The sequence below is a fragment of the Nansenia antarctica genome (genome assembly GCF_963989245.1).
Source record: "Nansenia antarctica genome assembly, chromosome: 15".
In the NCBI taxonomy this organism is placed as follows: domain Eukaryota; kingdom Metazoa; phylum Chordata; class Actinopteri; order Argentiniformes; family Microstomatidae; genus Nansenia; species Nansenia antarctica.
Genome location: NC_137685.1, coordinates 8,230,841 through 8,253,241, shown reverse-complemented (window position 1 = coordinate 8,253,241; position 22,401 = coordinate 8,230,841). Strand labels below are relative to the sequence as shown.

General features: G+C 47.8%; 1 protein-coding gene across 1 annotated transcript; it reads right to left on the bottom strand.

Annotated features, from left to right (window-relative positions):
• Positions 1-507: 507 nt before the first annotated feature.
• Positions 508-16,983, bottom strand: ssuh2.1 (ssu-2 homolog, tandem duplicate 1; the record flags this gene model as incomplete). The annotated part of the gene is made up of 14 exons (XM_080545823.1): positions 508-642; positions 1,339-1,446; positions 2,968-3,073; positions 3,504-3,596; positions 3,909-3,988; positions 4,439-4,501; positions 5,162-5,286; positions 5,461-5,521; positions 6,263-6,392; positions 10,170-10,248; positions 10,535-10,630; positions 15,462-15,680; positions 15,990-16,643; positions 16,860-16,983. 14 exons carry the CDS (start codon positions 16,981-16,983, stop codon positions 508-510), a joined length of 2,073 nt encoding a protein of 690 aa, XP_080401949.1.
• Between the last annotated feature and the right edge of the window lie 5,418 nt (positions 16,984-22,401).

The window sequence follows — 22,401 nt, the reverse complement described above, 5'->3', positions numbered from 1 at the left end:
AGAAATATGAAATGGCAGAACAATCTTACTCAATAGATACATTTTGTGAGTTTAGAATGATAAGGTTCCATCTCCGTTTAGGGCAGTTCAGAGATATTGAGCGTCAACGTTTTTACATTCCATTATGTTCTGTGAGATGGAACCTTTGTATTTGTTTAATTACTAACTAAAAAATGTCAACATTTTAAAAAATAACACCACACAGGCATTAATAAACACCTAATGGATCAGATTATGTAAAAAACTCAATTTTGACAAAAATGGAGATAGAACCTTATCATTCTAACCCTTGAATTTGCCCTTGAAATACACAGGTTATAGTGTGAATACACAGATTGAGATACACAGGTTTCCAGAATCATAAAGTGACATAACGTATAACAATGCTTGTAAAAGTACAACAATGTAATGTACAGTACACTGTAATGACATTAAAATATAATAAATGACAGGACAAACTACTGTTGCATTCCATACTACACAGGTTGACACGTTCACACGTTGACATCACAGAACAGTACATGTAGAGGGGTATTTCGGAGTGAAGACCTTGTTTTCAAGACCGTAAACAAAGTAGTCATAATCTTTTCCGTTGTAGTTGTAGAAGGCGTGTGTGAGGGGCACCAGCTCGATGGTTTGACGCTGGAAAGAGAAAAGAGAACCATTATTATTAGTATTAGAACAGTGGAAATGAAAACCCAGCATCAGACCTGCTGGAGCTGTGCACTCAGGACCCCTACAAACCAGACCAGCGCTGCCATCTAGTGGGCATCAGAGGGAATTACATTTGAAGAAATAAATCAATTACACCAGGACGCTGGCTGAGAGAGTCCAGGCCAGGCAGAGAGAGGCTGAGGGAGGCCAGGCTGAGAGAGGCTGAGGGAGGCCAGGCCAGGCTGAGAGAGGCTGAGGGAGGCTGAGAGAGGCTGAGGGAGGCCAGGCCAGGCAGAGAGAGGCTGAGAGAGGCTAGGCCAGGCTGAGAGAGGCTGAGGGAGGCTAGGCCAGGCTGAGAGAGGCTGAGGGAGGCTGAGAGAGGCTGAGGGAGGCCAGGCTGAGAGAGGCTGAGGGAGGCTGAGGGAGGCCAGGCCAGGCTGAGGGAGGCTGAGAGAGGCTGAGGGAGGCTGAGAGAGGCTGAGGGAGGCTGAGAGAGGCTGAGAGAGGCTGAGGGAGGCTGAGGGAGGCAGAGAGAGGCAGAGAGAGGCAGAGAGAGGCAGAGAGAGGCAGAGGGAGGCCAGGCTGAGAGAGGCTGAGAGAGGCTGAGGGAGGCTGAGGGAGGCTGAGGGAGGCCAGGCCAGGCTGAGAGAGGCTGAGAGAGAGAGCTGAGGGAGGCCAGCTCACCTGCTGCAGGATGCGGCTAGTAGGGGTGTAGCTGGTGAAGTGCTGCTGGATGCCCTGGCGGGACGCATCACAGATGTCCTGGTCAGGGAAGCCTACGATGGGGTACACCTGGACACACACACACACACACACACACACACACACATTTTAAATGCTTTATTTATGTCCACATACAAAGTACAATTCTAAAGGACATAAATACTAACAGTGCATTTTGACATCCTGGAAACAATTTGTTACAGTAATGCTGAGCCAACAACCAGTTCTGCCACACACAGGATGTTATTCGCACAAGACCAGTGGGTTGATCAATACTAAAAGACAGACAGTATCCCGCTCATGGGTACAGGAAGCACCGCCTTCTCCATATTGAGCGGCTACCAATAATAGCGGATATTGAGCAGTATTTTGCTAACTGTTTGGCCCTTCTCTTAGGAAGACCAGCCATATGAAGGCCTCTAACAACAGACTTATGAACATGGCCCAGGCTGCCAAATATAAAAACTAAAAGTTGACATCTGTAGCCCAGTTGTGATATGGCCTGCTCCAGCTGTTGGTATTTTAAGATTTTGGTTAAAAAGGCTTCCTCTAGGCTATGGTCAAAGGTGCAGCCAACTTCTAAAATAAGCACCTCTCTGTGGTTTTCGTTGACAATTACAACATCAGGGGTATATATTGAAATATTGGAGAACACTCCTACTGACTCTTCGTCGCTACACACACACACACACACACACACACACACACACAGTCACCATCAAACACCTAGAGGTAGAACACCAGGGGACGCTGGGGGAGGTGGAACACCAGGGGAGGCTGATGGAGGTGGAACACCAGGGGAGGCTGATGGAGGTGGAACACCAGGGGAGACTGGGGGAGGTAGAACACCAGGGGAGGCTGGGGGAGGTAGAACACCAGGGGAGGCTGGTGGAGGTAGAACACCAGGGGAGGCTGGTGGAGGTAGAACACCAGGGGAGACTGGGGAAGGTAGAACACCAGGGGAGGCTGGGGGAGGTAGAACACCAGGGGAGGCTGGTGGAGGTAGAACACCAGGGGAGGCTGGTGGAGGTAGAACACCAGGGGAGACTGGGGGAGGTAGAACACCAGGGGAGGCTGGTGGAGGTAGAACACCAGGGGAGGCTGGTGGAGGTAGAACACCAGGGGAGGCTGGGGGAGGTGGAACACCAGGGGAGGCTGGGGGAGGTAGAACACCAGGGGAGGCTGGTGGAGGTAGAACACCAGGGGAGGCTGGGGGAGGTTGAACACCAGGGGAGGCTGGGGGATGTGGAACACCAGGGGAGGCTGGGGGAGGTGGAACACCAGGGGAGGCTGGGGGAGGTAGAACACCAGGGGAGGCTGGGGGAGGTAGAACACCAGGGGAGGCTAAAGGTGTTAAAACGTAACACACTACACAGAAACACACACACACACACAGACACGTAACACACTACGAACCAGTGTGTGTTACGTTCACATTCACACACCCTTTACGCCAAATGAGCATTTACACCATCAGTGTGCATGATCGCGCACATTATTTTCAATCGTCCAGGGTTTCCAAACTTCCTGCTACCACTACAGCTGCAGCACAACCTGTTTTGTACCCCCTCTAAGACCCCATGGATTTACCAGAAGACTCTCGTCCATGAAGAAGGGATCCCCCTTCACCGTCTCAAAGTTCTTCAGAGGAAACTCAGGCAGGCGGTCTGGGACGAACGCAAACACATTGTTCTTCCTAGGAGAGAGAACACACACCGTCACAGGAAGTCCGTTGGGGGTGACAGCACCATCACAGGAAGTCTGCTGAGGTGGTCAGGGTTAGAGCTAGGGTTAGGGCTGGGGTTAGGGCTGGGGTTAGTGTCTTTCTAGGCACAGGTGGCAAAACAAAACAACATGCAAAGAAGCAGCAATGAGAGTTTAGAGAGTTTCGTTTTCTGAAAGCTTCGTAGCACTAAGTTCATACATCTTCCACTGTCTATCAGAATGGACTTTTCCATTCATTACAGTATACTGTGCTGCAAAGCTTTCTGGAGACACATCCCAGCTTCAAAGGAGAGGCATTATGGAACATCGTGTCTTTGAGTCCTGAGAAAAGCGCTATACAAAATAGATGTGTTATTATTATTATTATTATTATTATTATTATAATTATTATTATACCGTACCATGTGACCGTCAGCTGAATGAAGTGCAGCAGGTTTGAGGCTCCTTGACAGGTCGGGCAGGTTTTATACCCGTGTCCATGACATGAAATACACCTGAAGAAGACATTACCAACCAAGAAGACGTCTTATTGACAATTCACATTATCCTCATGTAACTTACTGACCTATGTTTGAGTCACTTACTTTGACAAATGTACTTATTGTAAGTCACTTTGGATAAAAGCATCTGCTAAATTATTAAATGTAAAATGTAAGATAGGAAAATATCCTGACTGGAGACTATCATACAGACTTCTTAAGGGGACCCCGATTTGGCGTCAGGGGGTCACAGCCCCAAGTTTTGGGACCGCTGGAGTAGGAGCTAGGGGTTGATTTGGGACGGGTCGAGAGAGAGAGAGATCTCACCTTTTCATCCCTCGCCCTTGACAGGTGTTGCAGCGGTTCTGTCCTCTGCGTCCGTTGCCGTGACAGAACGTGCAGCGTTTCTGCAACAGCGTAGTGTGTTCAGGGCACATTTACCTTCTCAAGTTTCAAGTTTATTACATCACATTACACAAGTGTAAAAGAGTAAAATTCTTAGACTTCAGTTCCTGACATTGCAGCACAAGACAATAAGGCAGGAGGCATAATTCAAGATTTTTAAAAAGGTGACAATAGTACAGGACATACATGACAAATAAGACAGGATACAATTAGCAGTATCTTGCAATTTGCAGACAATAAGGCAGGAGGCATAAGTGACAGTAGTGAAGTGACTGTGAGCTTAAGGTTAGGTAGTCCGTATACATGGGGTGTACTTGGATGATAGTCAATTGTCTACAGTAGGCTTGTTCATGAGCCTGATGGCCTGGGGGAAGTAGAGTTTTGGGACAGTGAGGGTGTAGGCTGAAGAGACGTGTCTTCAGTCTATGGCAGAAGAGAATGACTCTGCTTACCCTCCCCCGGCCGTGACAGTGGGTGCAGCGCGTCCTCCCACAGCCGTGACAGCGGTGACACACCTGTAAACAGAGAACACACTGTCAGGTGACACACCTGTGACCAGAGAACACACTGTCAGGTGACACACCTGTGACCAGAGAACACACTGTCAGGTGACACACCTGTGACCAGAGAACACACTGTCAGGTGACACGCCTGTGACCAGAGAACACACTGTCAGGTGACACACCTGTGACCAGAGAACACACTGTCAGGTGACACACCTGTGACCAGAGAACACACTGTCAGGTGACACACCTGTGACCAGAGAACACACTGTCAGGTGACACACCTGTGACCAGAGAACACACTGTCAGGTGACACACCTGTGACCAGAGAACACACTGTCTGGCAGGGCGCTGCACTGGGCAGCTGTGGTCAATGTGATGACTTATTACACACAAGACTAACACACAGTAACACAGAGGAGGATGTTACACTCATACACACACACACACTCAACACTCAGGCCTGGCCTGGTCACGTACACACACACACACACACACACACACACACACACACACACACACACACACACACACGCACACGCATCATTTCAGAAGGTGGAGGGTTGGGGGTGGTAAACCAGACCTATGCCAGACAAAGTACACCCCTGTAAACACCTGCACCAAACGACATCACATTCCACATGCATTTGATTGATTGACAGACAGACAGACCTTTACTGAGGAGGAGTGGGGCACGCGCATCTTCTGCACCTGGTCTGTGAACCTCGGAGGCATCACCACCGGGATGTCCCAGGGAGGGGGGCTCACCCCGTACTGGGGCCCGTCTATATACTGGGCTGGACACACACACACACACAAGGTGTTATAATAATAATAATAATAATAATAATAATAATAATAATATGAATGTGAATATCAATATCAATATGAATATGAATGTGAATATGAATGTGAATATCAATATGAATATGAATATGAATATGAATAAGTAATGTATGATAACATACCACCAGTGAACGGCTCACACTGCCAGTCACTAGATCTGGACTCAGTGTAGGTCTCCAGGCGATACTGCAACAACAGGGTTATTGTATTAGTCAGAATACCTCCTAAAGCGTCCATGAACCAATATCAACTTATCAAACCAGACACATTTGACAGACACATATAAACTGTGACTTGTTCCCACAAGACCGACAACAGTCAACCAGGGGAGGCTGGCGGAGGTAGAAATCAGAGGACAGGCTCAGTGTAGTGCATGGAAATGTTTGATACCATTACTCATTCCGTTCCATGCATTACAATGAGCCCGTCCTCCGGTTCCTACCTCCACTGGCCTCCCTTGCTGTGGCAAGGCAAGGCAAGGCACGTTTATTTGTATAGCACATTTCATACAACAGGGGCAATTCAAAGTGCTTTACATACATTATTTAAAAATACAGCAAGAGCAGCATAGTAAGAAAATAACAATTACAATGAATACTAGCATGAATGAATGAATGAATGAATGAATGGACTTTATTGTCATTGCTACAGTACAGGTACCAAACAACGAAATTTAGGAGGGGTGGCAAAGAAGTAAATAGATAAAACATTTAAGACAATAGTTAATGGAAAAAAGACATTGATAGAAGTGTTTGTGTTTAATCATAACTGCTGCAAAACATGAACGTCTTTAGCTTAGATTTAAATATTTTAAGGGTTTGGGCCTGTTTGATTTCTTCAGGGAGTGAAGAAAATGGCAGCTACTTCAGTGGAAATGAGAATAATATCTCCCTGTGGCCTGATGAGGGCCCTGCGGGAGCCTCTCACCCGGTAGACCGTGAGGGGCTTCAGCTGCTTGAAGGTCATGTCCCTGGCGGGCTTGCTGCTCTTGTTCCACTTGGACTCGGCGAACTTGAGGAGAGCGTCTCTGGCCACGTCCTCCGATAGGTTAGGTACCCTGCGGACACACGGACACACGGAACACCACGACACTCACACCTCCTTCTTATACCTTTCAAGTTGTTCATTGTGTGTCTACATCTGAGATTTGTCTGAAACGATGTAAAAAAATAAAGGTGAAATAAAATAAATATACACAGAACCAGAATCAGAGGAGATCGTTGTAGACGCTGGCAGAGTGAGCTGAAAGCCATCAAAGGTCCGACCTGGACGTTAAAACCTCACCCAGAAGTCAAGAGGAGGAGGAAGGAGAAGGAAGAGAAGGCGGAGGGAGCGCATGGTGGCCTTGTGTACCCATGGCAACGAGGAGGAGTCTGAACGTATGACGGGGGCGGGGTTCGAACCCAGGTCTCTCACATGGAAGACTACCATTATGCCAAGAGGACATCCTCAGGATCACACACACGTGTCTGCAGGGCTACCTCACTACGGCAGTCTGCAGGGCTACCTCACTACGGCAGTCTGCAGGGCTACCTCACCATGGGAGCGTGACTCCCAATCACCTCCGCTACAGAAGGCAAGGCAAGGCAAGGCAAGGCAAGGCAAGGCAAGGCAAGTATATTATTTCATACAACAGGGGCAATTCAAAGCGCTTTACATACATTATTTAAAAATACAGCAAGAGGAGCATAGTAAGAAAAGAAAAAAAATGACAATTTTAATAATAAAAGCAAATATAAGAAGTAAAACATACAAAACATGAAGGTTTTTAGCTTAGATTTAAATATTTTTAGGGTTTGGGCCTGTTTGATTTGTTCAGGGAGTTTGTTCCAGGAGCATGCGGCAGAGTGACTGAAAGCTGCTGCACCGTGTTTTGTTTTCACTCTTGGAATGATTAGCTGATTAGTCTCAGCTGACCTTAGGGGCCTTGCTGGAATATAGGATAGGAGGAGATCTGATATGTATTTTGGTCCAAGACCATTTTGTGATTTGTATGCAATTAGGAGTACTTTGAATTCAGTTCTCTGATAGGGCTTTCACACCGCCACGGAACCGTTCCCGTTCCCGTTCTGGAACCTCAGAACCTTGGTGCTGTCTGGCGAACCAGCCCGCGTTCATACCAGTGTAACCGGAACCATCAGCGTCATCAATGTTGGGTGACGACGGGGTGGGATAGACAAAAATGTCACAACAAAATGGCAGCTACTTCACTGGAAAGGAGGATAATATCTTCCACTACAGTATCTGAAATAAACACTATTTTCGCTGGAAAAAAAGGAAAGACACTTTCTAAACACTAAACCCTTTCTAGCCAGCTGCTCCGTTCTGGAGTAGAAATGGCTTATGAAGTTCGCGTTTGCGCAAGTGCATGTTTGCTAAGCATGTGAGGAAGAATTTTTTAAATCACTAATGATTAGATTTAGATTAGATGACATGTTGTCTACTTCCTTCTTGCTAGTCTTCACAGCCTACATGACACACCCACTGACGATATCACAGTTCTAGTTTTTAGTTTGCGCTGAGAACCACTACTTTCTGGTTCCAGCTGCGAACCAACTTTTCAGGCTCCGAACCAATTTATTTTCGGTCGGAACGCGCCGGCCGGTCCCAGACTAGGTTCGGGAACGCGAACCGGAGCGGTTTCTTGGTGGTGTAAAAGCCCTATCAGGGACTGGTAGCCAATGTAGGGATCTCAGCAGTGGCGTAGCGGACGGGCCCGCAAGCGACGCACCGCGGGGGGGCCCCAGCCACTAGGGGGCCCCCTAACATTGGATCCACTTTTTTTTTCTTTTTTTTTTTTATAATTTAAAAATATATAAAACAAAGAAAATAAGTGGCCCTTCATTGTGTCAACCTTAATTTTAATATATAGGCCTATATTAAAAAATATATACATGGTTAGCCGTATCCAATAGCAACATGACTTTGACGTCACACGTAGGCAGCGAAAATGAAAAAGGAAAATGAGCAAGCGAAAATACAATACAAAGTACAATAAGCATTCTTTAGGTGGTGATAGATTCTCTATTCGGACATTATAGCCGCTATATGTGGGACTGTCGGTCCGATATTGTAAAAAAATCCAATAAAAAATGTATGTTTACGGAAGTACATGTCTCAAGTATTATCTCGGCGGTTAGTCGAGTGAAAGAAAAACAACATACAAATGATAATTCACACAATATAATACCACGAAAGCGTACAGCACTAAACAATAACATTTATTTGGGCAGCATCATACTCAAACTCAGGCAGAAAGGCAGGGTCCGGCCAGGTTCACAGTCACAGGCTGTCAGTGCATCATACAGGTACATAATTCAGCATGGTTAGGCTATATATAGCTGTTTCTTTTTCTATTCTACTATTCTATTCTACTTCTGCTGTCTGCGTCTCCCTGGGTATTCCTAGACCAGATGGCAAACAGTAAAGAAATGCCACAATATACCAGGACTTAAGAAACGAGATGTCCAACAAAGGATTTGACCAGAGGCGGATTTAGGATTGTAGGAGATCCGGGGCTTAGCCCAGAGGGAGAATATAATGTCGAAAAAAATGTGCTTTTTTTTGGGCCGAAAACTCCATGTTTACTAGCTGTAACATTAACGTTACATCATTCTTTTTCACTTGTTACTCAGTCAACCAGAGTGCAGATATCAAAGACTATCAGCCTGTTATTCACTTTATTTGTACAAGTATTATCCTTTGTTTGATTTCTTACCATGTACCGTAACAGTACCTTTGCTATGTTTCATTTTCATTATAACATAACGTTATGTTATGATAGCCAGCTAGCATTAGCAAACCGGAAAAGTAGTGTCAGTGAGTCAGTCACCTTTCTAATAAGATTCACAAACCTGAAACATCATCTATGTCATCACTGCTGGTGATGTCATTGTTGTCAGCTGCTGAAACTGCTGCTGCAACAGTTCTTGGCGCTTGTTTTGTTGAAAACAACTTTGGGATATCCATTCTTACAATTTTGCAATCTGATTGAGGCACTGATTGAGATCACTTCTTCTTCAGGGCAGGGCAGGCTACGCAGTACGCAGGCTAATGTCGCGCAGCTGCTGCCTCTCTGTTGGACTCCGGTACTGCACGTTACTCACGAGATTTTTTTTTTTTTGGGAAAAGTAAAACATTCGGGGCTTTTCAGAAAACATCCGGGGCTTGAGCCCAAGTAGCCACCCCCTAGCGCCGCCCCTGGATTTGACTAACCCTGGCCAATTTTACGCAACAAGTAGACTCTGATGCAGCTGAGACAGGGTTGCCAGATTGGCTGGTTTTTGGTGGATTTAGAAGTTTTTAGATTGATTAGGTTGGAAATTCTCAATCCCATCTGGCAACCCTTAGCGGAGAGTCTACAGATATGTTTACAGATATCACACTGCTGTGCACACCACACTTTGTTAGAATAAATAAAGCTTGTACTATTCTACTTATAATACATTCTACTGATGTAGTGTAGTCTACCATTTGGTTTTAGTTATAGGCTATTGCTCTCACTTGTTTGTACCTTTTGCTAAGTCAAGCATTTAGAATGTAGAGTGCATATTGCGAAATTTCGCAACGTCAATAACGCATCGGCCTCTAAAAAACGCACTTTTTTTTTTTTTTTTTTTTTTACTCCGTTGCGAAAGGGCCCCCGCCGCCACCTTGCGGGGGGGCCCCGGGATTTTGCGCTACGCCACTGGATCTCAGCGTTGGTGTAATGTGTTCATACTTCTTTGTTTTTGTTAGGACTCTAGCAGCGGTGTTTTGGATGAGCTGCAGCTTACGAACAGCCCCTTTAGATAGCCCATTAAGGACCTTAATAAGAAGACAGCAGATTGGTCACCTGACATTGGGGACGGATGCGTTCCTGTCGTATTCAGGCTGGGGGTTGTAGGCCGGGGGCGGGGGGTACAGCATGTCCGCTCCATCTGACACAGAGGAAAGGAAGGCATGTCACTCATCAGACCGTCAGACACGGGGGGTGGGGGGGGGGAACATTAACTCAACTATGGTCTCACTGCCAATAACTTTGATCTCTTCAGACTATTTTTCTAAAGAGGAAAATGCAGAAAGCTGATATGTGGAGCAGGGAGCAGGGAGTTGGAAGTAGGGAGTAGGGAGCAGGGGGTAGGGAGTTGGAAATAGTGGGGCATTCCAAACAGACATTCAAACAAAGCTGTTGATTATTTCATCAGAGCGATGACTCACCCGGGCCTTTAGGCGTCTCATAGCCCGTGACACAGTCCAGCCAACCAGGAGGGGGCGCCGTGGGACCCTCCTCTGGAATGTTCGGATCAAAGCTCCCTGTGTTGATAGAGGGACATAACAGATCACACATCACAGGTGGAACGCCTCACAAACAAGAACCCTGCTGGAAGCAGAAGCGATGAGGAATCTCTTTACAGAGGGAGAGAAGTCTCAGTTGTAGAAAGTCTTACTTGCGGTGACTTATGTATTATGATGAGTAACTTACTTTTTAGACTAATGTACTTGTTTAAGTCACTCTGGATAAGAGCGTCTGCTAAATGTACACAGCCCTTGGATATGGGCACTGGTCAGAGAGACAGGGGGGTATATTCTGGGGTGGGTGGGGTTGTCTCTATGCATTAGGCCAAGGCAAGCCCAATACATGTTCCCATCAATTTTACAACAAACAGTTGGTACATTTCCTTTGATGGTAACATTTTACAAATAATACCCAAAGATCAAACGCTCCAATCACAACAGCAGCAAAGTCTCATTCCTGAAACACCACGGGAAACAAGCAGTCATGTCCACGTTTATTAATCATATGTAAAGGATACCGGATGTAAATTGTCCTATCAAATGTTTACTTTGCAAGCTTCATCTCAACACTGCAAACATCAGGACGTAACAATACAAATACAATAATGTGTGTGTGTGTGTGTGTGTGTGTGTGTGTGTGTGTGTGTGTGTGTGTGTGTGTGTGTGCGTGTGTTTGCAGCCGGACAGGACAGAGCAGGTTCCAGTAGCAGAGGGAGGTGTTCAGACCAGGGCCCTGAGCTTGGAGGGAACGATGGTGTTGAATAATGAACTGTAGCCAATGAACAGCATCCTCACTTAGGTGTCCCTCTATTCCGGTAGGGTGGGGTTGATAGATATTCTGTGATATTCTTCAATCCCCTCCACATGTGTTGCATGCGGAAGCCAAGGTAATGCCCTTCCACTTTGTAACCTGTACTGTCTTTTTGCACCACAGATGGATTTCTGGAGATCATATTTCGGATTTCTTGCCGTCATTGGTGTGTGAATGCGTGTGTGAATGGGTGAATGAGAGGCCATTGTAAAGCGCTTTGGAGCAGCAAAAAAGGCACTATATAAGTGCAGTCCATTTACCATTTACCATTCTTGAAGTTGAATGCCGTGCTTTTAACATTGCACAGATGTCACCATTTACCCACGGTTTCGGAACATTGAAAGGCTGCAGGCTTTGGAAAAGGAAAGAGGCTCAAAAGGGTGGACATTCTCTCTCTCTCTCCGACTGGAAAAACTGACATTCTTTGGAAGGGTCAGGATATTGTGTTGTCATCCCTCCCCTCACAGAGATCATGCAATCAGCGTTGGCGTTGGATTTGAAAGGTCACGATGGATCTGAAAGCTTCTGGGTGCGGCCCTCTGAATAGGCTACTTCTTGTCAAGAAGTACTGGAACCAACTAGAGAATCGGGACTCTTCACATTATCTACCTTATCTGAAGGTGACAACGTGGGAGCTATCTATAGGCCTACATTGAACTTCAGTCTTACATGTCATTTAATAAGTAAATAAGCCTACACTGTTTCCCCACTAGTTTCTTTTGAAAGCATGTTTCAAAGTTTCCCCACACCTTAACTCAAACCACTCCTTAAGGGCAGGGTACACATGTACACATGTACACATACCGTTACTCATTCCATTTAACGGATTACAATGAGCCCCGTCCTCCGATTTCTACCTCCACCAGCCTCCCCTGGTGTAACCCAAAAGCACCTATAGGCCTGTGGGGGGTTTCTTGTGTTTCACCGTAACACAAGGCTAAAAATACCTTCGTTTGCCTGCCTCTCTCGCTGTGTGAACACAATACGATATAAATACCAATGTGAGACAAGGGTCACTGCCCTGCCCTGCGCTGCGCTGCGCTGGGAGAGATCTGGCCAGAGATGGACAGAATGTGAAAATGACGGAGGGTGAAGGGGAAAACAAGGCATGCATGACTACAATACAGACAATGCACCTAAAATAGGCCTGGACCACAGAGGTGGAGAGGGTGGACTGCTGTGGCCGGAGACATGTATGTATGATGAACTAAAAATAGCATAGTATGGATTATGCATGTACACGCAAAGCGGCTGTTATACACATTGACATAATTGACATTGGCCATGATTAAACACGCTTTCCGGGAACAAACTGAAAAGGAATGATCCCTCTAATCTCAAAATATTAAGCCTGGACTCATGGAAAGGCTCGTCATGAAAGTGTCAGGTGTGGCATCCTTTCACTAAAAAGGCCAAATAGAAGAATACACTTGTAACACGAGATGATTACATACACATGTATGATGTTGGGTGGGGTGGAATAGGGACTGCCATTAATTAAAAAGGGACTGCCATTAATTAAAAAGTGGAAAGTTACACTGATGCACCTGTTTACCTACACACACACACACACACACACACACACACACACACACACACACACACACACACACACACACACACACGTAAACGCACACACACGCACACGCACACACACACGCGCACACACACACACACACACACACACACACACACACACACACACATGTACACACACGCACACGCACACACACACACACACACACACTAAAAATAGCATAGTATGGATTATGCATTGTACACGCAAAGCGGCTGTTATACACATTGACATCATTGACATTGGCCATGATTAAACACGCTTATTCCGGGAACACATTGAAAAGGAACGATCCCTCTAATCTCGAAATGTTAAATGCTGACTTTGACCTTAGTTGTTTGGGTTGTTGCATTACATTATCACGAAAGACAACTTAGCCTACACGTTTTTTTTGGAGGAAGGCCATATTCTATAGTCTACTTTAAATGAAAGAATGCAATTAGAAGAATGCAAAAATTAAATGTTACATTTATAAACTGACATGATGAGCAATAATTAAGCAATAATCAGTGTGGAAATTCTCAATTTCCGAGTGTATTATCAATGCACAAGTCACATGTTCGGTGGGCGTTTTTATAATGTATTGAATGAGATTGGATTTAATTATACAAAACAAAACAAATGTCTGTGCTCTGACGTCACCAGCGGATGATCCATAGTAGTAATTCTATACTATAATAATTTTGCAATGAAAAGAAAACTTACCGAGGTCTGCGTCTTTTTCCCCCATAGTTTTGCTCCTTCGAGCTGGAAAGCAACTGAATGGCAACGCCTCTTTCTACTATCCCATCCTTAACTATCTAGTAAAACGTTCCACTATTCCTCCTCTCATCTCATGTTTACGGGAACTATGGCTGTGTTCGAAATGGCATACTAGCATACTGCATACTAGCATACTGCATACTAGCATACTCAATTAGTATATACTGCATACTGCCTACTAAATTCATAATAAGTATGCCAATACCAGCCGACCGAAAATCTAGTTACATACATTTCTTGCATACTCAAATTTCACATAATCTACAGTGTGAACGCACTGCATACTCAAAATCTATGTCATATCTAGTATGAGTATATGCTAGTATGCCATTCCGAACACAGCCTTTGTGTCAACGACGGGAAGGAATGCATAACAAACCCCGCCCAGGACAGGAGTGTATAATGTTATTTGAGAACATCTGCATTTAGTTTGATCTCGTACACAATGGAGGTTTACCGCACTGTCTGTCTTGTACATGATGCATACTTTGAAGTGAATGTTTTAGGCTCGCTCTAAAGTTCTTTGGAAATGTCCTCCCACCAGACGGGGTTGTGGTAGTAGTGTGTTGTCTCTGAGGGTGTAGGATCTGACACAGACCACCAGGTGGCGACAAGACACTTTCTTTGATCCGTCTACTACTCAGAACCCAACCATAGGTTGTCTCATAATGGAGTTATAACGGTGAGATATATACCAGACATGTCTGGCGCTGTGTCCAAAGTTCTTATAAGATTGTCCAAATTGTGTGTGTGTGTGTGTGTGTGTGTGTGTGTGTGTGTGTGTGTGTGCATGTCCCATCTTATGCCAAACCTTAGCAGAGCCCTAATGATGCAGACGTGGTGTGTGTCACCTGTACAAAGCTGCTGTACTCTCACCTGTGTAACACCTGTCCCAGCTCTCTCTACCTTTTACAATGTCTGTTAGGAGAACAGCAGTTAAAGTGGTCGTCTTTGGATTTTTATTTCTTTTCTCTTTTTTGTGTGCAAATAAGGGTTTGTTTACCATTTGGTCATAAGTTATGATCCATATTTGTGTTGATTTTTATATTTGTTTGTTTGTTTGTTGCCTTGCAGAGATGCAGTGACTGTAGTAGTATTGTTACACACGTTCACTGGGGTGGACATATACAGCACATGGAAATACGACTTGGGAGCTTGTGAAACTGTGTGTCTAACTTTAGGAACACTGATTGGAACTCTACTGGTGTAGTGCCGAGAGACGGGAGTCGGAGGCGGCGTATCAAATGTCACAGCTAGACGTTTATTAACAGACATGAACACGTTGCTACCACACACTTAAAACAGGAACTAAAACTGAGTACCACCCACTTAACCCTCCGTACGGAACAATACTCCCAACTATTAGTTCCGGGGGTGAATTATGTTAACCCACCACACAAGCCCCCCCAGAATTCACCCATAGTCAAAATCCCTGTGTCGGGGAGGGACGACGATCCGACCCCGGCGGGTGCGGGACGCAGGGGCATCCGGGGCAGGGGCAGGGGCAGGGCCAGCCGGGGCCGGGGCAGGGGGAACCGGGACAGGGGCAGGGGCAGGGGCAGCTGAAGGCACCGCGACCGGGGGCGGGGGGTGGGGCATGGGGGGGCGGCCACGGCGTGGGGGCTGAGCCAGTTCCAATGGCCGGGAAACGTCCACGTGAGCGGACTTGATCCTATCAATGGAGACCGTCTCGTGTCTACCACCAACGTCCACCACCAGGGTCTTGTCCCCGTGTTGTAGGACCTTGAACGGGCCATCGTAAGGGGGGCGTAGGGGGCCGCGGTGGGCGTCGTGGCGAATGAAGACAAAGTCTGACGAGCGCAGCTCGGTGGGGACCCGGAAAGCAGGGGTACCGTGCTGTGAAGTGGGGACGGGTGCGAACGCCTCAGCGGCTTCCAGTAGGGAGGAGCGCTGCCTGGCTGCAGACCAGGGGACAGTGGCATCCGGGATGAAATCCCCGGGGACTCGTAGGGTTTGGCCGTACACGAGTTCGGCAGACGAGGACTGCAAGTCCTCTTTGGGGGCACATCTGAGGCCAAGCATGACCCACGGAAGTTTGTCCACCCAGTTGCCGTCCGTCAAACTCGCGCGTAGGGCCGCCTTCATTGAGCGGTGGAACCGCTCGCACAAACCGTTAGCCTGGGGGTGATAGGCAGTAGTGCGGTGCAGCTTTACCCCCAAACCACTAGCTACAGCGTTCCACAGTTCCGAGGTAAACTGCGAGCCACGGTCAGAGGACAGGTCAGACGGGGTCCCAAAGCGCGCGACCCACGTGCCGATGAACGCACAGGCCACGTCGGAAGACGCCGTCGAGGAGAGGGGAACGGCTTCGGGCCAGCGGGTCGTCCTGTCCACCATGGTGAAAAGGTAGGTGAAGCCGTGAGAGGCGGGCAGTGGTCCCACAAGGTCGACGTTGACGTGGTCGAACCTCCTCTCAGGAACAGTGAAGGGCTCATAAGGGGCTCTGGTATGGCGGTGTACTTTGGCGCATTGACAGGCCACGCACGTGTCGACCCAGCCCCTTACCTCCTTCTTGAGTCCCTGCCATACGAACTTCTCAGAAACCAATTTTACGGATGGTTTCCTGCCGGGGTGGGAGAGGTTGTGTACAGCCTCAAAAACGGGCCGGCGCCAGTTCACAGGGACTAGCGGCCGCGGCTGGCCCGTAGAGAAGTCGCACAGCAGTTTTGCGCCTGAGTCACCGACTGCGACATCCTCCAAGCGTAGTCCTGTGTCCGCGTTCTTGAGGGTCTGGACCCCGTGATCGGAGGCCTGGTCCGCACTCATGCGGAGGTAGTCGAGACCCAGTTGAACGGCCCCGACGACCGCTCTGGAGAGACAGTCCGCGACCACGTTGGACTTGCCAGCGATGTGTTGGATGTCTGTGGTGTACTCAGATATGTACGAGAGCTGGCGCTGCTGGCGGGCAGACCAAGGCTCGGCCACCTTGGACATGGAGAACGTGAGGGGTTTGTGATCCACGAACGCCGTGAACTCACGGCCTTCCAGCAGGAACCGGAAGTGGCGGACTGCCAAAAAGAGGCCAAGGAGCTCCCTGTCGAACGCGCTGTATTTGCGCTCTCTGGGCGTCAACTGACGGCTGAAAAAGGCGAGCGGCTGCCAGGCGCCTGCGACCCATTGTTCGTGCACCGCGCCGACGGCGTAGTCGGACGCATCGGTGGTGATGGCAATAGGGGCCTTGGGTGACGGGTGGGCCAACATGGCGGCCTGGCTTAGGGCGGTCTTGGTGGCAATGAAGGCGGCTTCCCTCTCGGCCGTCCAGTCGATGGCCTGGTTGGGGGATTTGTCCTTCATAGCCTCGTACAGCGGGTGCATGGTGTGGGCTGCACGGTGGATGAACCGGTGATAAAAAGTCACCATTCCGAGAAACTCTCGGAGTGCTCGAGCTGTGTGTGGGCGGGGGAAGGCGGAAACGGCCTCCACCTTCGATGGAAGGGGGGCGGCCCCATCTTTGTTGATATCTCATCGCCCAAGGAATCGGATGGAGGGTAACCCGAACAGACACTTCGCCGGGTTAATGATCAGGCCATGTTGGCTGAGCCTCGTGAAGAGGTCTCGGAGATGTGCCAGATGCTCTTCCACCGAGGAGCTGGCAACGAGGATGTCGTCCAAATAGACGAATAGGAATGGCATGTCTCTGAGCGTCGAATCCATTAGCCGCTGAAAGGACTGGGCCGCATTCTTAAGTCCAAACGGCATGCGTAGGAATTCGAATAGCCCGAACGGCGTGATCACCGCCGTTTTGGGAATGTCTGAAGGGTGCACGGAGACTTGGTGGTAGCCACGCACCAGGTCCACCTTTGAGAAAACCAGCTTACCCGCCAGATGCGCAGAGAAGTCCTGAATGTGGGGGACTGGGTAGCGGTCGGGTGTCGTAGCGTCGTTGAGGCGGCGGTAGTCGCCACACGGTCGCCATCCGCCGTCTGGTTTCGGCACGATGTGTAGCGGTGAGGCCCATGGGCTGTCTGAGCGGCGGATGATACCAAGGCGCTCCATGTTGGCGAACTCAGACTTAGCGACTGCTAGCCTGTCGGGGTTGAGCCGCCGGGCCCTAGCGTAGATGGGGGCGCCCTTGGTCTCTATGTGGTGCTCCACCCCATGCTTGGTAGTGGTGGCGGAAAATGTGGGCTGTGTCAAGCTGGGGAACTCGCTGAGCAGGCGCTGATAGTTGTCACCCTCTGAGAGTGAGCTGGAGAGCCCACCGTATGTCGCCTCACCGCGGACACATGCAAGTGAGGAGAATGTCAGTGCGTCCACCAGGCGGTTGTTCTTGACGTCCACGAGCAGTCCGTGAGCACATAGGAAATCTGCACCGAGGAGGGGGAAAGAGATGTCGGCCGTGACGAATTCCCATGTAAACCGCTGACCCCCGAAACATAGGTCTACAGCTTTCGTGCCATAGGTGCGGATGGGGGTGTCGTTAGCGGACTTTAAATGTGGGCCATGACCTCCCCTGGCGGTGTCATCCACTGTCGCAGGCAGGACGCTCCTCTGAGCACCGGTGTCACAGAGGAATTTGCACCCGGAGAGAGTGTCTCTGATGAACAGTAGCTGGTTTGCTGTGCCCACGCTCATAGCCACTACAGAACGCAGGCTTTGCCGTTTCCCACCGAGCCGTAGTTGCAAGGGGAGCGGCACCTCTTCGCCTTCGCGCCAAAGCGTGAGTGGAAATAGCACATGCCTGGGCTAGTACGGCTATCGGTGGTAGGTGGGCCCTTGTTAGCTAGCCTGTCTCTGCCAGGGGGAGTGTAATTGTGTGTCGGGGCTAGCACTTCAGGGGTAAAACGCTGGGTAGCTAGGAAGAAGCGGTCAGCCTCCTCTGCTAACTCACGGGGTTCCGTAATAGTCGTATTAGCGAGCGCCGTCTGTACATGTGCAGGCATGTGCCGAAGAAACAGTTCAATAAAAAGAAAATTTGGTTCTTCCGTACCTAGTAGGTTCAGCATCATGTCCATGTGCTGGGAAGGCTTGCTGTCTCCCAGCCCCTGAATTGCGAACAGACGTCGGGCTCGTTCTGACCGTGATAGTCCGAAGGTCCTGAGGAGGAGAGTCTTAAACGCTGTATATTTATTCAGGGCAGGGGGAGCTGTAATGAAGCCCACCGTTCTGGCTGCAGTGGAGCTCCCCAGAGCCGAGACGACATGGTAGTAGCGTGCGGCGTCGTCTGCAATCCCACGGAGGGCGAACTGCGCCTCCGTCTGAGCGAACCATGCTGCCGCGGACGTCTCCCAAAACTCCGGCAATTTGAGAATAACGGCGTTATTTTCCATGTTCGGTTCAGTCTCGGATACTTCAACGGGACTGACGTCGGGGTCACCAATGTAGTGCCGAGAGACGGGAGTCGGAGGCGGCGTATCAAATGTCACAGCTAGACGTTTATTAACAGACATGAACACGTTGCTACCACACACTTAAAACAGGAACTAAAACTGAGTACCACCCACTTAACCCTCCGTACGGAACAATACTCCCAACTATTAGTTCCGGGGGTGAATTATGTTAACCCACCACACAGGTCAAATTTCTATAATGAACGCTTATTTTGACAAAAAGAAATCTAAATTGCTGCTGTTTTAAAATGTTGTTCTATGTAAACACCGCAATGGATTATGTACTAATATTACAAAATTAACCCTTTTGTTATTCTGTTTTCTCTTCTTCAATGTGAAGATATTTCCCAACATTCCTGAAATATTATTACATAAGACTAATGTAATGTACTTCAAAACACGTAGGCACTGACTTTTATGAATGGAAACAGAGCATTGGTACGGTATTGGAGAGTAGTGCCAGGTTCATGTCTCACTGAAAGTCAAGTAGTTATTTTGTCCAAGCTTCAATTGTGTTTGTGTCGTGGGATTTAAGGGTCCCGTCGGGTGTGAATCATTGATCTGAAGAACGGACAGTCTTCTTTTTGAGGAGGAGGTAGAAGTTGCCCAGTGGCGGCTGGCCACCTTCACTTCCTAGTTGCGATTTGAAGAAGAAAAAAAAAGTTTTTTTTTTAAATAAACATTGTTTATTCACAAAATGCGGCTGATATTCTGTCTGCGCCTATCAGCATTCATTAAAAATCCTCCAATACAATAACATTTTTTATCTGTGTGTGTGTGTGTGTGTGTGTGTGTGTAAAACTCACTGTTAAAATACATAGGGGAGAACGCGGGGCGCCGGTCAATTGCAAGTCTATGCCAGGACGAATACTTTTCGCGTACACGTGAGCTGTAGCAGCGCTCCAATTGGCTGTCTCTATTTCTTGGCCAGGGCGCACAAATGTGCGTCCTCCTGAATCTCCGGTTGTATTGCAGACAATGCATTATGCTGAGGACTCCCGACTTCCGGTTTTCCGGACTTCGGGCTTCCGGAGTATTTTAAATGAACATTCGTAATGTCTGTCTCTGATGTTCATGGTCAATTAAATCAGCCTATTTTGTGCAACTAATAATGTTCCCGCTAATGGGTTAACCAAGCAGCCTCGCACCTAACGTGCAAGCACCTATCTTCGAACTATTCATAGCAATATGCGCGGGGCAAGGCGGAGGTATGGGTAAACACGGCTCATGTTCTGTCATCAAAGGTAAGGGTTGGTTTTCTTTAACTCAGCTGATGCATTGTTGTGTTTCTAACATGGTCTGGTTGTGTTTCTGACATGGTCTGGTTGTGTTACAGACATGGTCTGGTTGTGTTTCTGACATTGTCTGGTTGTGTTACAGACATGGTCTGGTTGTGTTTCTGACATGGTCTGGTTGTGATACAGACATGGTCTGGTTGTGTTTCTGACATGGTCTGGTTGTGATACAGACATGGTCTGGTTGTGTTTCTGACATGGTCTGGTTGTGATACAGACATGGTCAGGCACGCGGGAAGGTATTTTGACTGGGGGTGCTGAGGTGCTGTCTATATACGCTACAGGGAAAAAAATTGCCAGGGAAAAAATTATAACGATTTCTCTCCCTCCCTCCCTCCCTACCTCTCGCTGATTGCTCGTTCGCTCACACGCACACAGTGGCATAACGACGGGCCCCAATGCACGGGCAATAATAGTTAAGCACGCACGCACCCACACACTACAAAGACGTAACGTTAAATATTTTACCAACAATGTGTTGGAATTTACAGTAATTTCCACTCAGCTCACAGTGTCCCACAATGTCCACAAACATGATGTTGACCATTATTACAGACAGCACTCCATGTCGATTGTTATTGCCTCTTAACGGAAGCCCTTCGCTGCCGAAGAATCGGATGGATCTGAATATCAGTTCTAATACGTTTCTGGCCGTCTGTTGCTCTTTCTCAACAACGTCCGACAGTAGAGCATTAATGGGAGTGTTGTTAAGCTCAGCATCTTCTTCCAACTCCACTTCAATTGTTCTGGCTGATTTAGCATTTTTGCTAAAGAACTCAGAGATTCCCTAGCAAGATATGACCAAGTGATCACTAACATTAAAACTAACAAACACATTTTTACATTTATTACAAAAAACACATTTATTTTTATTCCCAAAAGCAACAATAGTTATTATATTGTTTTAAATTATTGTTTGAATATTTGTTTTATTTTTTTAATTCAGGCAGGAGGAGCTCCTTCTGCCTGCCGCTAGGGGGTGCTGCAGCACCCTCAGCACCCCCCTTCCTGCGTCCCTGGACATGGTCTGGTTGTGTTTCTGACATGGTCTGGTTGTGTTTCTGACATGGTCTGGTTGTGTTTCTGACATGGTCTGGTTGTGTTTCTGACATGGTCTGGTTGTGTTTCTGACATGGTCTGGTTGTGTTTCTGACATGGTCTGGTTGTGATACATCATTGAATGTGTTGACCTGCTGTGATGTGTTGACCACCATCACTCTCCATCATCATCCATCATGTGTCTATGAAATAGATAGTACTGTACTACTGACTGCAGCATTCATCTCTGCTCATTGATGTAGCCATGTCACACAGACACATACACATATTCATCTGCTACCTTTATTAACCTGAGTGTAGCTGTGAGGCCTGTACTAGCCTTGTTGACTAGACTTCCTCCTTGTCTGACACTGGGTATTGGACCATACCGACGTCCATAGACCGGTCACTCTTCCACCTCAGTGTCTGTAGTTGACAGGGTAACTTCTCCATGGCCCACACGGTCATTTTAAGGGTGAAAGTTGAAATTATACAATGGTTGTAACGCCAGTGCGTGTTTTATGCGCGTGCACGCGAAAAAAAAAGTCGTGCACGCAGAAAAAATCGCGCGCGCTGCGCGCGCGAAAGAGGACCCCCCCGCCACACTGCTGTGCCCCACCCAAAAATCTTTGCACCAGCCGCCACTGAAGTTGCCCCTAACCGATGACCAGGTGAAGTTGGGGAGGGGTGGGGGGTGTATGGTGATCTGACCCCAGATCTGTGTTTCGGGAGTAACACGCGGCTATGCGGCACATAGATTTCTCTCACAACATACTTCTAACTAAGATCCGTTGCCTGCTGATTGTGTGTAAATCGCTACAGAACACACGTTTCTTAAAACGTTAATGCTAGCCCTATTAGGCCTATTAATTAGGCTAATGAATCAGCGTGACCATATGTATGATTATATGACCGTATCAGGGCTAGCTCTAACTCCTAGCGTCAGTTAGTATAAG